The sequence below is a fragment of the Drosophila pseudoobscura genome, chromosome 3, assembly GCF_009870125.1.
Source record: "Drosophila pseudoobscura strain MV-25-SWS-2005 chromosome 3, UCI_Dpse_MV25, whole genome shotgun sequence".
Lineage (NCBI taxonomy): Eukaryota > Metazoa > Arthropoda > Insecta > Diptera > Drosophilidae > Drosophila > Drosophila pseudoobscura.
In genome coordinates this window covers 1,888,227-1,902,870 of record NC_046680.1, presented here as the reverse complement: position 1 = coordinate 1,902,870, position 14,644 = coordinate 1,888,227, and the positions used below count along the sequence as shown (strand labels likewise).

General features: G+C 45.3%; 1 protein-coding gene across 1 annotated transcript; it reads left to right on the top strand.

Annotated features, from left to right (window-relative positions):
• Positions 1 to 4,422: 4,422 nt before the first annotated feature.
• On the top strand, positions 4,423 to 6,155 carry LOC117183655 (uncharacterized). The gene is made up of 2 exons (XM_033378261.1): positions 4,423 to 5,673; positions 5,742 to 6,155. Exon 1 carries the CDS (start codon positions 5,106 to 5,108, stop codon positions 5,670 to 5,672), a length of 567 nt encoding a protein of 188 aa, XP_033234152.1. The 5' UTR covers positions 4,423 to 5,105; the 3' UTR covers position 5,673; positions 5,742 to 6,155.
• Positions 6,156 to 14,644: the final 8,489 nt, after the last annotated feature.

The following is a 14,644-nucleotide window of genomic DNA, read 5'->3' as shown; positions in this document are numbered from 1 at the left end:
CCGAGCGAGATCGAGATGGTGGAGCCACTCCTAAAAGAGATCTCGGTCCAAGGGCAGAGGAATTGGCAGCAATGGTTGTAGCAGGAATCGGAGTAGGAAATGGGGCAGGAATTGGAGCAGGAATTGGAGCAGGAATTGGAGCAGGAATTGGCGAGACGTCGTCAGCAACCAGCACACCCGCACTAGGAGCACTCACCGCGTCAGAAGTGACGGCCACATTGCTCGGTGGATCGTTATTTTGTTGGTAGTTAAATTAGTTAAATAAGGAGGCGTAGTGATTTGTTATTTTATTTCCTTATAAAACCGACAAACTATGGAACGTTGAGCATGCACGGAATAAACAACAAAAATAATTGCAAGAATATGCCTTTATGTTTGTTGCCAGCCGCTTGGATTGCGTTGCGATGTGTACATACTTGTATGTATGTATGTATGTTAGCAACGAAAGCTCAGCTGGTAGCTAGGAGAGGTAAGAATATTATTTACACTGGATCGGAAACTGAACGCAGAAGTTAGCTCGGATCAAATTAAACCTTTGGAGAAGTAGGAGGCCACAACCGTTGGCAGAACGAAGTATGGTTTAATTTGGAGCTAGAGCGAGAAATAAATACGTACATATGTATGTACATATGTACATGTACATATGTACATATGTATGTACAAGTTAACCACCGACACTGGGCGTGTGCTGACCTAGCATATCAGCGAGGTTCACGACCAGAGTCACAGGTTTGGCGGATGCAGCTGCAGTAATGTACGCGTTATCGCAAATCCATCAGCCAACCATGCCCACTGGTGAGAAGAAATCTCGCAAGAAGTTTAAGCAGGTGAGTTCGCTGAGTTTGACCCATCCACCCAGCTCCAACGGCTCAATCACTACGCCCACATCTTCGCGTCCGGCCCCAGCTGAGCGAGGTCCGACCACGCCCAGGGCTCACACACCACATGCCTTTGAGGTCTTGTTGCTCCCCTCGGTCGTCCCTCGCACGGTTCCGAGCATTATGGCCCAATCGGCCGCCAGTTCCGCACGGTCTAAGTTTGCCTTGGCTGCAAGCAGACTGACACGCTTCGACCAGAAGCTCAGCGCTCCTGATGCTAGCATACCAACCCGCTCGCTCTCCCAAGTCCATCGAGATCAACTCCGAAGCCTGTGGGCGAAGGTGGACGCGGAGTTCAAGGCCTGTGTAGCTGACGTGCAGCGGATGTACGATGACTGCTACGCGGTGTACGCGCAATGCCTTGCCGAACTGAACGATCAGCTCGAACCCCCGACTGTCCCTCACACGCCTCAACTGGCCATTCAAGTGCCGACTTCCGGCGGTTGCCGTCTTCCTCCATGTGACACTGAAGTTTTCAGTGGGGACTACCAGCAGTGGCCCACGTTCCGAGACCTGTTCACCGCCATCTACATAGAGAACCCGAGGTTGGCTCCAGTAGAAAAACTGTTCCACCTCAAAAAAAAAACAAGCGGTAAGGCCCACGACATAGTGGCACAGGCTGCACTCACGAACGAAGGGTTCGCGTCCACATGGAGCGCCCTCCGTGAGTGTTTCCAGAACAAGAGGCTGATACTCAAAGCCCAGCTGAAGATCCTTTTCAGTCTGCCCCAAATCCGCACCGAGTCAACTGCAGCGCTAAAAGAGCTTCAGAAGACCGTCCACAAGTGCCTTACGACACTCAACCACTCCGAGGTCTCCACCGACAGCATTTTCGCTGACGGAGTGTTAGTGTACCTCATATCCGCGTTGCCTAAAGCGACTTTGGAGCTTTGGGAGCAATCCGTGACACACAAGTCCGAAATTCCCACCTGGCACGCTATGGACAAGTTCCTGGCGGAGCGGTACCTGTCTCTCGAGGTAGCCGAGGACGACCATCCAGGCATGGAGACTCAGGCCCACTCCAGGGCGAGTCTACCCATGTCAGAGAGTTCAAAGGGCAATCCCAACCCATTCCGTTCCCAAGGGAGCCCTGTTGCAAGGCGGGTTCACTCGTTCGGAACAACTGTGGATCCGAAGCGGAGAACGTGTGATCTTTGCTCCAAAGAGAACCATCCGATCCGGGTATGCCCTCAATTCCTTCAGATAAGATAGCTCGCTCCAGCTATATTAAGCAAAAAATGCTTTGCTTAAACTGTTTCGCAAGAGGTCACCAGATTCGTGAATGCCAAAGCGCCCATAACTGCAACACGTGTGTGCCCGTGGCACTCTAGTTTCCAGCCAATCCGTGCCCAATTCCGTACGTATTTCTAGCGTATTTCGCCTCCGGCAAGAGGGCGGTACTCCTGGGCACGGCTTTTAATATTATTAATTATTATTAATTAATATTTCCCACTTGTGGACAAATTTTCGCACCCGCGCTCTAATCGACCTGGGCTCCGAGGCGACGTTCATTACGGAACGTCTCTTTCAGATCATTAAGTTGCCATTCCGACTCGCCCAGGTACAGGTCTCGGGCCTCAATCAGACAATATCCGCTCAGTCCAAGAAGCTCTGCCATTTTTCCATCCGCTCCACTACTAAGCCGGGCTTACACTTGGACGCCACAGCCTATGTCCTGCCGGAACTATCAGACAGCCTTCCCACCCATCCGATCCCGCAACACTCGTTGCGAACCTGCCATGGGCTCAAAGACGAACATCTGTGGATCTCTCCTCGGACAGGAAACCATTTTCGGATGGGTTCTTACAGGCCCAGTGCCAAACACGGTACAAGGCAGGGTCGCATCCTTCTCCACGCAAATTTCCACCGAGCTAGAGACTCCGTTAGACAAACTCCTCACAATGTTTTGGGAGGTGGAGGACATTCTTACTAAAATAGAAATCGAGTCGGATTCGCACTGCGAAAGAAATTTCCTCCGAACTACGCCAAGAACGCCAAGCGGGAAATACGTCGTCACGTTACCGTTGCGCGACCCAGATCATCTCGGATCAGATCTGGGGTATTCAAGGGCAACCGCGATGGCCGAGTTCCTAAGAAACGAAAATCGCTTGAAAAGAAACAGACCCCTACAAGAGCAGTACGACACCGTGATCCAAGAATATCTAGAGCTTGAACACATGACAGAAGTTCCTCCGACTCATGGGTCCTCAATCTACATCCGAGTGTTGGAACAGCTAGCAAGCGACGTCCAGTCCAGATTTCCGAAAGCAAGTTGCATTATCCGGTCATTCATGTATCTCGACGATGTCCTAGCCGGAGCGGATTCTACCGATGAGGCTCGACTAACGATCCGCGAGTTGCAGGCCGCACTTAGCTCTGCAGGGTTTCCGCTGCGGAAGTGGACTTCAAACTACAAAGCAATTCTAGCAGGAATTCCGAGTGCTCATCTTCTCCACACCGATTTCCTGGAGATGGAGGGAGAGAGCACGGCTAAGACTCTCGGGATTCGCTAGAAAGCGACTTCAGACGAGTTTTTTTTTTGTCCCTCCCCAGTTAGCGCCTGAGTCGTCATGCACCAAGCGAGCAGTTCTGTCCCAGATCGCAAGGCTGTTCGACCCCGCGGAGTGGTTGGCCCCATTCATTGTCCGGTCCAAGATCTTCATGCAAGAAATCTGGTTGCAGGACCTGGGATGGGACGATGAGCTTCCAAGCGAGATGCGCCGGCACTGGCAAAGTTTCCTGCGAAGCTACTCCGCTCTCGACCAAATCCATATTCCAAGATGGGTCGGCTCCCGGCCAGCGGTAAAAGTCCAACATCATGGGTTCTGCGATGCATCCGAGAAGGCTTACGGTGCCGCCATCTACGTACGCATTGAGGTTGACCGTTTGGTCGAGGTGCAGCTTCTCACAGCGAAAACGCGAGTGGCACCCGTGAAAACCGTGTCGCTCCCCCGGTTAGAGCTTTGCGGGGCAGTGCTTTTGTCCGAAATGGCGGCGGCTATCCTGCCGAATATGCCAACAGCTAGTACGAGCTGCTATTGCTGGACCGATTCCACCATAGTACTCGCCTGGCTGGCAAAGCCCGCGTGTCACTGTACCACGTCCGTGGCCAACCGAGTGACTAGGATATCTCAAGCGACCGATATTGAGAAGTGGTGCCACGTTCCATCCGAACAGAACCCCGCGGATTTAGCCAGCAGAGGCGTGCCGTTACAGAAGTTGGTGGATAACCAACTCTGATGGCACGGACCAACTTGGCTGCAGAGCGGCCGAGATCAATGGCCGGCACCAGTTAGTAACTGCCTCGTTATGACCTTAGAGCAGCGAACTGTAAAGGCCCATTTCGCACTCAACCCAGCCGAAGACTTCCTCGAACGAGTCTCCAATCTGGAGAGAGCTCTACGAGTCCGAGCATATATCCTGCGCTTTACCAAGCGCTGCCGCAAGTTAGCCACCGCGCAAAAGGGCCATCTTACAAGCGGCGAAAATACCGAAATACCAGCCAACGCCAAGGTCAAGTTCTATCCTGAATATAAAGCCTTTCCTAGACCGCCATGGGTTGATCAGAGCATGCGGCCGTGTCGCAGGCTCTGAAGTGCTAAGATACGACGAACGACATCCAATCATTCTCCCATATAATTGTCGATTGTCTCGCCTTCTCGCGCAATTTTCATACCGGATAACTCTTCATGGCGGCAACCAATTGATGGTGCGCCTCATTCGATCAAAGTATTGGATTCCAAAGGTTCAAAGGCTTATGAAGGGGTTTGTGAACTCCTGCAAGGTCTGCGTTATTCACAAAAGGAGGTTGCAAACCCAAATGATGGGAGATCTTCCAACCGAGCGTTCGTCCTTTTCCAGACCGTTTACGCATACAGGGATTGATTACGCGGGTCCTTTCGAAATACGGAACTATACAGGGAAAGCATGTCTGATCACGAAGGGGTATGTGTGCGTATTCGTGTGTTTTTCCACAAAGGCGATACATTTAGAACCCACGTCCGACCTCACCACCGAAAAATTTCTCGCCGCCTTCGCTCGTTTCGTCGCAAGGCGCGGATGTCCACAGCGTATCCATTCAGATAATGGAAAAACTTTCGTTGGTGCAGCAACCCTGCTTTCCAGTGACTTCCTTGACGCGTTTAAGGACTCGGTGACTGATGCGTATAGCCATCAGCGGGTTTCGTGGCGCTTCATCCCACCAGGAGCTCCACATATGGGAGGCCTATGGGAAGCCGGAGTGAAGACTCAAGTTTCAAAACTCTCTTCTACAAGGCCACGTCCACTCGGAGGTATACGTTTGAAGAGCTTTCTACGCTGCTCGCGAAGATTGAAGCGTGCCTCAATTCCAGGCCGCTCTCACCGATGTCCGATGATCCGACGGAGCTGCTAGCCCTCACTCCCGGGCACTTCCTTATTGGGGGGCCCTTAATGAGTACGGCCGAGCCCGAAATAAAGGGGAACCTTAATTCGATCATCAATCGGTGGCAGCATTTGAAGGCCCTCAACCAACAGTTCTGTCAAAGGTGGAAGGAGGAATACCTCAAGGAGCTCCACAAGCGGACTAAGTGGCAGACGCCGACGCCAAATCTGCAGGTTGGCGATATGGTGGTCATCAAGGAGGATAACCTGCCGTCCAATGAATGGCGGCTCGGAAGGATAACTTCCGTGTATCCCGGTGCCGACGACAGGGTCCGTGTGGTGGATATCCTTACTGCCCGCGGTACCCTCAAAAGACCGATTGTCAAGGTCGTTCTCCTGCCAGTAGAACCCCGTAGTTCCATCCAACAATAACGTGAAAGTGCACTTGTCCCATTCACAGCTCCGTACTAATACTTCTTCGACTTCTCTATTCCATCATAGTTCCATCCTCATCCAGACATGGCCCCACGGATCCGCGCCAGCCGCACCACGGAGAGCCGTCGTGATCGAGGGATCAACTCGTACCGTTGCCGGGTCTGCCGATGAGTTCATCCGCTGCGGTCCTGTCACCATTTCCTTCGCCTGAGCCCTGAGAAGAGAATCCGAGCTGTCCTCATTAACAAATATTGCGGGAACTGCCTGGCCCACCAACACTCCGGCCAGGATGGTCGTAGTGGCGGGCTGTGCCGGGTGTGTGGCAAAAACCACCACACTCTACTCAACATACTCCTCGTCCTCGGCGTCCAGGCCGCTCGGCCTCAGGAACATCGTCGCCATCTACAGCGCCCCACGTCAAATATTCCGTTCTCTTTCGTAGTGATCAGACGTGTTTTTGTTTTGCGCTCCGCATTTTTCCTTTTGTTTTGAATAAACAGCCGGTGTTTTCCTAACTAAATTCTAATTATACTTCCTAACCAGACATCAATCTGGAAACCAATTCTATTACGCGAGTGCATGCCTTTTGATTTGTGTTAAAATATTATTTAACTTTTTATTTTTCGGCGTCGGCTTGTGCTTGTGTTTGTGTTGTTGCAGTGAGTGAGTATTGCATTGCAGTCCGCTCTCGTCTGGTAGCTTTTGTTGTTTTATCACTCTCTCGCTATCACCTCAACTTCAATAACTGTTCTTTCTCTCTCGCTCTTTAAACTTTCTGAGCAATAGTGCTCTCTGTTTAGTAGCTCTCGCTATAACCGCTCTCCACTCTGCACATTGTCTGTCTGTCTGGCACATTGGTCTGATACCAATTTGTTTTGGAAATTTTAATTTTTTTCGTAAATTTTTTTTGAGCAAATACATATATAAAATGGAATACGCTGTGGTCTGCGCCAAAAAAACCTGCAAGAAGCAGATCACTCACGATCATCCGAATGTCCCCTGCTGGCTCTGCGACAGCGTAGTCCACGCAAAATGCGCTGAATTTTCTGGCCTCGTGATGCTATAGCCAAACGTAATGGCTTGCATTACAGTTGCGAGGCATGCCGTGCGGTGGAGAAGGACATGGTATCTTTCATGAGGCAGACGCGGAGTGGCTTTAAGGAGCTGACCGTTGGTTTCAAAAACCAATACGATCGGCTCCTAGCCATGGAGGCTCAGTTTAGCGGTTTAAAACTGCTGAATGAGTCTCCGATGCGCAAAAAGGTCACTCCGCGGGACCTGCAAGTGCCAACCGTCACTCAGCCGTGCGCCGCCGAAAAACTGACTCCGACCACTCCAAGTGTGCAGCAGTTGATCTCGTTTGCCACTCCAAGGGCAGCGACAGCTGCTGGCGATTCAGATTCGGTAGCCGAATTCATCGCCTCGGAGAATGTGCAGCCAAGTACGTCTGCAGCGTCCGTGTCCGTGGTGTCCGCAAGTTCACTAGTTGTCCCGTCTATCCCGATCCCACCAGTAAATAGACGTTCCGGACCTCCGGATATTGCCACCACAGGTACTAGACCTGTGGTGACTAAACCACTGGTGGGAGTCCCACCAAAACGACAAGTTTTTGTTTCACGGCTGGCCCCTGACCTCACATCTAATGATGTAATTGCTTTTATTCAAAGCAAAATAAAAGCCGTGGGTTTAAAGGTGGAGAAATTTAAGTTCTCTTATGCCAGGGAGATAGCGTCGTTTAAGATAAGCATCTCCCCAACTCAATTTGACACCATTTGCTCCACCAAATTTTTGCCGAAGCATTTGGTGGTGAAGGAGTTTAAGGCTAAGAAGAAGAATAGGCCCCCCATATCCCTTCCAAATCTTTCCAGTGTGCCACCCTCAACCTCAACTTCCTCTTCCTCAACTTCCCGTCTTGCTTCAACCTTTCCAAAAAACTAACATCTCTTTTAGTAACCTATCAGAATGTAAGAGGCTTGCGTAGTAAGCTCAGCATTCTTTTCCGGGATAGTGTTGCATTTGCTTCCCACGTTGTTGTGTTTACTGAAACCTGGTTAAAGCCGGACATTCTTAGTTCCGAAGTTTTGGCAGGTCGGTACACAACTTTTAGAAAGGACCGTTCGTCTCGACGTGCAGGAGGGGTTCTAATTGCAGTGGACTCTTACTTCACGTCAGAACACTTCACAGTCCAAGTTCAACAGGAACTGGAATTCCTGTGTGTAAAACTGATTCTTCCCGCTTTCGCTATATTCATTACCTGCTCTTATATCTCACCTTCTTCGGATATTTAAATTTATGAGCAGCACTTGTCCGCTTTAACCGCTGTTTCTTCCTCGCTATCTGATAAAGATCGTATGATAGTTCTTGGTGACTTCAACTTGCCAGGAACTGTTTGGTCTTCGGTAAATTAGTCTAGTATCCTAGTGCCCATGTCACGACATGACTTTGTTGACGGCTTGCTTGACCTGTCCCTGTCTCAAGTCAATCATGTGAAAAATTCCTTGGGTCGATTGCTTGATCTATGCTTTGTATCGGATCCGACCATAGTGCTGTTAACCCGAGCCCTTCCGCTCACTATACCTGAAGACGCCTACCACCTTACTTTCGAGGTGTCGCTAGATATAGGACCAACTGTATTGGATCGGTCGAGTAGACTACCTGAACGTGTACGCTGCTTTCGTAAAGCCGAGTTTGCGAAGCTTAATAACCTAATTAGGGATTTTGATTGGTCCGCTTTGTACTTGTGCACTGATGTCACAAAAGGCACAAACCTTTTTTACAATGCTCTTGGCACATTTTTTGATTCTTGTGTCCCGTTTTCTTGTCCGATTAGATCTGGAAAACCCCCTTGGTTTACCAAAGAGTTATCCAGTCTAAAAAACTTAAAATCAAGACATTATAAAAAATTTCAAGAAGTGGGTTCTCCTACTTCTCACTCTCGTTATGTAATAGCTCGGTCAAACTTCTCAGTTCTTAATGCTCAATGCTATAAGAACTACCTATCTCGTTGCAGGATACGTTTTTCTCAGGACCCTAAACAGTTTTACTGCTTCGTAAACAGTAAGCGTAGAACGTCCGCACACCCATCCTCGCTATCATTTTGTAATACGTCGGCAAATAATGATCAGGCAATTGCCGATCTTTTTGCCCAGTTTTTCCAAACCACCTATTCTGAGGAACGCTACTCTGGTGTAAAATGAAATGTTCAATCCTTTTGGATGGATCGTTGGGGCTCAACCCTCCGATCTGTTTTATTGTGATTTATGTTCTGTATTTTACAATTGTGGATTGGGCTTTTGTAAGCCAAAAGCCGCGAAGCTGCGCTGCCAGTGACGCCGGCAGCGGAGCGGCAGAACTATGTGTTCTTATCTCTTATATGTTAATATGTATATGCTCAGCGCTGTTGGCAGCGAGAGCGCGAGGGAAGATATATGTGTGTATGCATGTATATTAGTGCCGTCAAGTCATGGGAACATGCTGACGCTGCACTTGGGTCGCTCGAGGCATTCTTGAGTGAATCGTAATACGATCACCCATAATGTCTGGGACTTTATTGTTACGTAAACACTGAAACAAAGTGTTACAGTGTGTATTCTTTAAGTACCGTCGGTACAGTGGGTATTCGAAATAATGAATACTTTACTTTACTTTAATATGAGCATACTACATCTCCCTCCTTTTGAAAAATAACGTAATATAATGAAGTTATTTTATTTTTAGCTTTTACTATATATGTATACGAGTTATGTATTCTTAAAAAGACAATTTATATATATATTTTTTTCTTTTTTTTTTTTTGTCAATTATTAGAATATTGAATTTTAATTAATATTGATAAAATTTAAAAAGGTTTTTGAATATAAATGCGGAATAGTATATTTTTATGGTTTATATTTATGTATGGCCATACCAAAAATTATTAATAATTGCAATTCTTTAACCTATCCTTATGTACTTTCTGAGTTTTGTTTTTATTATCGGAGATTATGACGTTATCTCTTTCTCCGATACTTTCTACTCTATATGGTCCTATATATTTAAAATCTAGCTTATGTCCTGTTTCATTTTTCAATAAAACTTTATCTCCTACAGCTAAATTTAAATCTTTTAACTTTAAGTCATAGAGCTGTTTATTTTTAATTTTATGCTCCTCGAGCATAATCCTTGCTCGTTTATATGCTATTTCTAATCTATATTTACTCTCTTTAGAGTAATCATCTATGTTATATAGAGGTGCTATTCTATCTATAGTATTAAATTGAACTGGTAAGTTTGAAGTCTTACCGAAAACTAGCTCATATGGACAATAATCATGTGCCATAGAGGGGGTTGTATTAAAACAATATACGAAGTATTGCAGCCATACATCCCAATCTGATTTGTCAGCTGAGATGTATGAGCGTATGAACTCGTTAAATGTTCTGTGGCTTCGCTCCACGGTTCCTACAGTCTGGTGATGATGTGCAGTAGAAGTTATGTTTTTGATGTTTAGATTTTTACATAAGTCTTCAATTATTGAATTTTTATATTCTGTTCCCATGTCCGTAATGAACGTCTTCATTGGACCGTACTTTAGAATAAAATTTTCAAAAATAGCTTTAGCTACTGTATTTGCACTTTTGTTTCTAATAGGTATGGCAACAAGGTATTTTGTCAGGTCACATATTAAGGTGACTGCATATTCATTTCCTTGTTCTTATTTAGGAAGTGGACCGATCGTATCCACTATTACCCTATCAAAAGCCATGTATGGTGTTTCTGTAATAGTCAATGGAGTTATTGTGTGCTTGGTTACTTTAGCTTTTTGGCATTTTGGACATTTTCGTATGTAATTGGTTATTTCTTTAGTCATACCTTTCCAAAAATAATGTCTTTTGACCTTGGCCAAGGTTTTTGTTATGCCTGTATGTCCTCCTTGTATGGGATCATCATGTAATGTAGACAGTATTGCTTCTTTTTCTTTTTCATTTTTAATTAGGGTCACCGGGTTGAGTAGCGCTACTCTTATTGTTCGTAATATTTTATTGCCCATATTTTTAAAATTATCTATTGAAATGTATTCAAAGATATTTTCCCACGGTGCCACTTTGAGTTGGCTGATTTTTTGTTTACCGGCTTGCGTTTCAAGCCTTTGGAAAAACTGACCTAAGTCAAGGGTTCCATTAGTATACAAATCGCTAACATCATATCTTGCAGTAATTTTTTTTCCATGTTTGAAAAAACATAAATTATTATTTACATGCAAGGTCACTACTTTACGTACTTCGTCATTGTTGATGACTTCATATACGTTGGGCTTTGAAGCTTTTGTTAGAGATTGCCTAGGCAATTCTATTTTTTCTTTTCCTGCGCAGGATTTCTGTCTACTCTGTTGCCTGGTAGTGACTTTCAGGACTTTATTTGTTTTTTGTATGTTTTTCAGGTCTGTGATGGTTATTCTTGATAACGCATCTGCTACATGATTATCTTTACCCTTTAGATACTCGACTGTAAAGTCGTATTCTTCTAATTCGAGCCGCATGCGTGTGAGTTTTGAGCTAGGATTGACCATTGAAAATAGGTATGTTAGTGGTCTGTGATCCGTTTTTACTGTAAAGTGTTTACCATAGATATATGGTCGAAAATGGGTAATTGCCCAATGAATTGCTGCTAATTCCTGTTCTGTAGTACTTTTGTTACTTTCACCTTTTGTGAATGAACGTGATGCATATGCTAATGGGAGTTGGAGTCCGTTATGGTTTTGAGTTAAAACCGCTCCACATGCTTGTTTACTAGCATCGGTGATTATGCAAAATTCTTTCTGAAAATCTGGGTACTGTAACAGAGTGGGTTCCATAAGTTTATCTTTTAAATATTGGAACGCATTTTGGCATTCAGTTGACCACTCAAAGGGGACATTCTTTTTACATAATCTAGTTATGTGCCGGGAATAGTCGGCGAAGTTTTTAATAAAACGTCTATAATAATTGCAAAATGCAATAAATCGTCTAGCGCTGTCGGCATCATGTGGGACTGGATAGTTTTTGCTCTTTGCCTTTATAGGGGTTGTTGCTCATATTGCTCATATTTTTGAATTCGTTTGTTTCTCGTTACAATTGTTTTTGGTTTATACTTTTGTTCATTTAGAATTTGCCTTAAACATCTCTATGGTTATTTTTGTGGACGCACCTCATCCATTATGGTCCGGTCCGAGACGGTTGTGCCTATCCTGTCCAGCCAGACTCGGACCGTACCGCAGTGCCACCGCCGGCCGTTCTCAGCGCGCAAGCCCCTTAGGGCGGAGGGCGACGAGGGGGCGCCGCTCACGAGAGCGTGCTGCTTGTGCTTTACCATCTGATGGACTGATGGACCGTTTTGTCCATTGGCCATTGGCCGTGTTGGAAGTCGGCCTTGGCCTGACCCGGAGCTGGTGCTACCGATGCCCGTCTACCCACTGATGGCTGGGTCGGGGACGGAGAGGAGGCGGTTCCGTGTGGCACGGGGCTGAGGTGGGGACCTGGCGCGTCGGCGATTACACGAACGGGACACACACACCAATGCATTTTGAAGTTTTTATATTTTTTTTTTTTTGTACGATTTTTTTTTCAGAGTTTTTGCAGTTGTCCTGATAAATTATCTACTAGGTCACATTTAGGTTAGTCTTCCTTTTTTTTTGTCTTAGTGTATTTTTTTTTTATGTATTCTTTTTTTTTTTGTTTTTTTTTTTTCATTGATATACTTTGGTCTGATATTCCTCCTTTGTCATTGCCAAGTCCTCTATGTTCGTTTTTAAACTCTATCTAAATTTTTTTTTTATAATTTGCTATTCATTTATTCATTTCAATAATAAAAAAAAATTACTAAAAAATCTTTTTTTTTCTCATGGGCACACATATCTATATACCCTTCCTTTTTTTTTTTTACTCTTTAAAATTTCATCAATATAAATTTTTTTTTTTTTTTATATATATTTGATCAAAATGAAGAAAGAAAAAAAAATGTTAAGAGACATGTGATCGATTTACAGGTTTTTCATTATATAATTCAATATCGATCACATGGTTTTAGTAATAGCCTAACAGAGGTTAGTATTTTCAAGTTGCACTTTAAGGGTGCTTCAACTCGAGATAGAGAATTATAATTATTGGCAATATGAGGCATGGCATTTCTGCAGCTCAATTGCGTTACTTCGCACCAGGGCGAAGTTGATCCTTTGTTGGTGGGGGTTGGTTGGTGTCTCCTTTTTTTTGTCGTGCCCGGTACTCAGCTATTGTGAGTGGGCTAGGTCCATCGTTTGGGTACACTTTTAAAACCTCTTGTAGGCTGAGTGCATCCCTTTGCTCGGTAGGAGCAGAATCTGTTGGTCCATCGACGGTGCAAGGGGCGGTCCTATGCCACTCGCACTTATATTATTGGCCTGTTGGTCCATCGACGGTGCAAGGGGCGGTCCAATGCCACTCGCACTTATATTATTGGTACTTGCTGGGTCTGGTGGGGCCGGTGCTGGTCTTCGCACAGGTTTTTATATTGCGTGTACGCTCTTTGTAGCGCGGGCTGTTAAATCTCCTTGGGTATTATATATTCCTGGCCGCATTGTAGCCGCCAAATTTAAGGGTATAATTTATAATGCAACATGGGTTTGTGCGTAATATCGTCGGCAGTCGTGCATGGGTCTGGCGAAACGGCTGGTTTGGCTTTCTGCTGGGTTTTTTTTCTTGGCACTGGCACTGGGGACAACACTGTTTCAATAGTTTTTCCAATTCATCAATTTTCTTTTGACTTGGTCCGATTTTTTAAAACAAAATCACATAGTATTATATTTTTTTTTTCGGCCATTCTTTGTCTTTCAAAATTTTAACACTTTTTTGAAAAAATTTCTCTCTTTTTTTTTTTTTTACTCCTTAGATTGATCCATCGCGTAGGACATATCGAGTCCTGTCACGGTCGCCATGTAAAATGAAATGTTCAATCCTTTTGGATGGATCGTTGGGGCTCAACCCTCCGATCTGTTTTATTGTGATTTATGTTCTGTATTTTACAATTGTGGTTTGGGCTTTTGTAAGCCAAAAGCCGCGAAGCTGCGCTGCCAGTGACGCCGGCAGCGGAGCGGCAGAACTATGTGTTCTTATCTCTTATATGTTAATATGTATATGCTCAGCGCTGTTGGCAGCGAGAGCGCGAGGGAAGATATATGTGTGTATGCATGTATATTAGTGCCGTCAAGTCATGGGAACATGCTGACGCTGCACTTGGGTCGCTCGAGGCATTCTTGAGTGAATCGTAATACGATCACCCAGAATGTCTGGGACTTTATTGTTACGTAAACACTGAAACAAAGTGTTACAGTGTGTATTCTTTAAGTACCGTCGGTACAGTGGGTATTCGAAATAATGAATACTTTACTTTACTTTAATATGAGCATACTACACTGGTCAACCGTACCCATACGGATTACCGAGGTCGAACGGCATTTTCAGTCCCTTGTTAAATGAATATTCCCTACTTCAAGATCTTCGACTACTTAAGCCGGTGTTTTCACCGGGTCCAGACGGGGTTCCAGGTTGTGTACTCAGGTACTGCGCCGAGGCTCTGTGTGGACCATTGCTTAAACTATTCACCCTGTCCATTGATTCCTCTTGCTTCCCCCCAATCTGGAAGGAATCGTTTATAATTCCTCTCCATAAAAAAGGTAGCAAGTCTGATGCAAAAAATTATAGAGGTATAGCAAAGCTATCCGCTTTTCCCAAATTGTTTGAGAAGGTTTTAACTCCGCACTTGCAACATCTCTGCAAGTCACTTATATCTCCAACTCATCATGGATTTATAAGGCGGCGATCAACCACCACGAACTTGTTAGAGTTTACCTCTTTCATTATTAAAGGCTTTCAAGGTAACTTACAGACGGATGTTATTTACACCGGCTTTAGTAAAGCATTCGACTCTATAAACCATTCCCTTTTAGCACATAAACTTGACCTTTTAGGGTTTCCGCC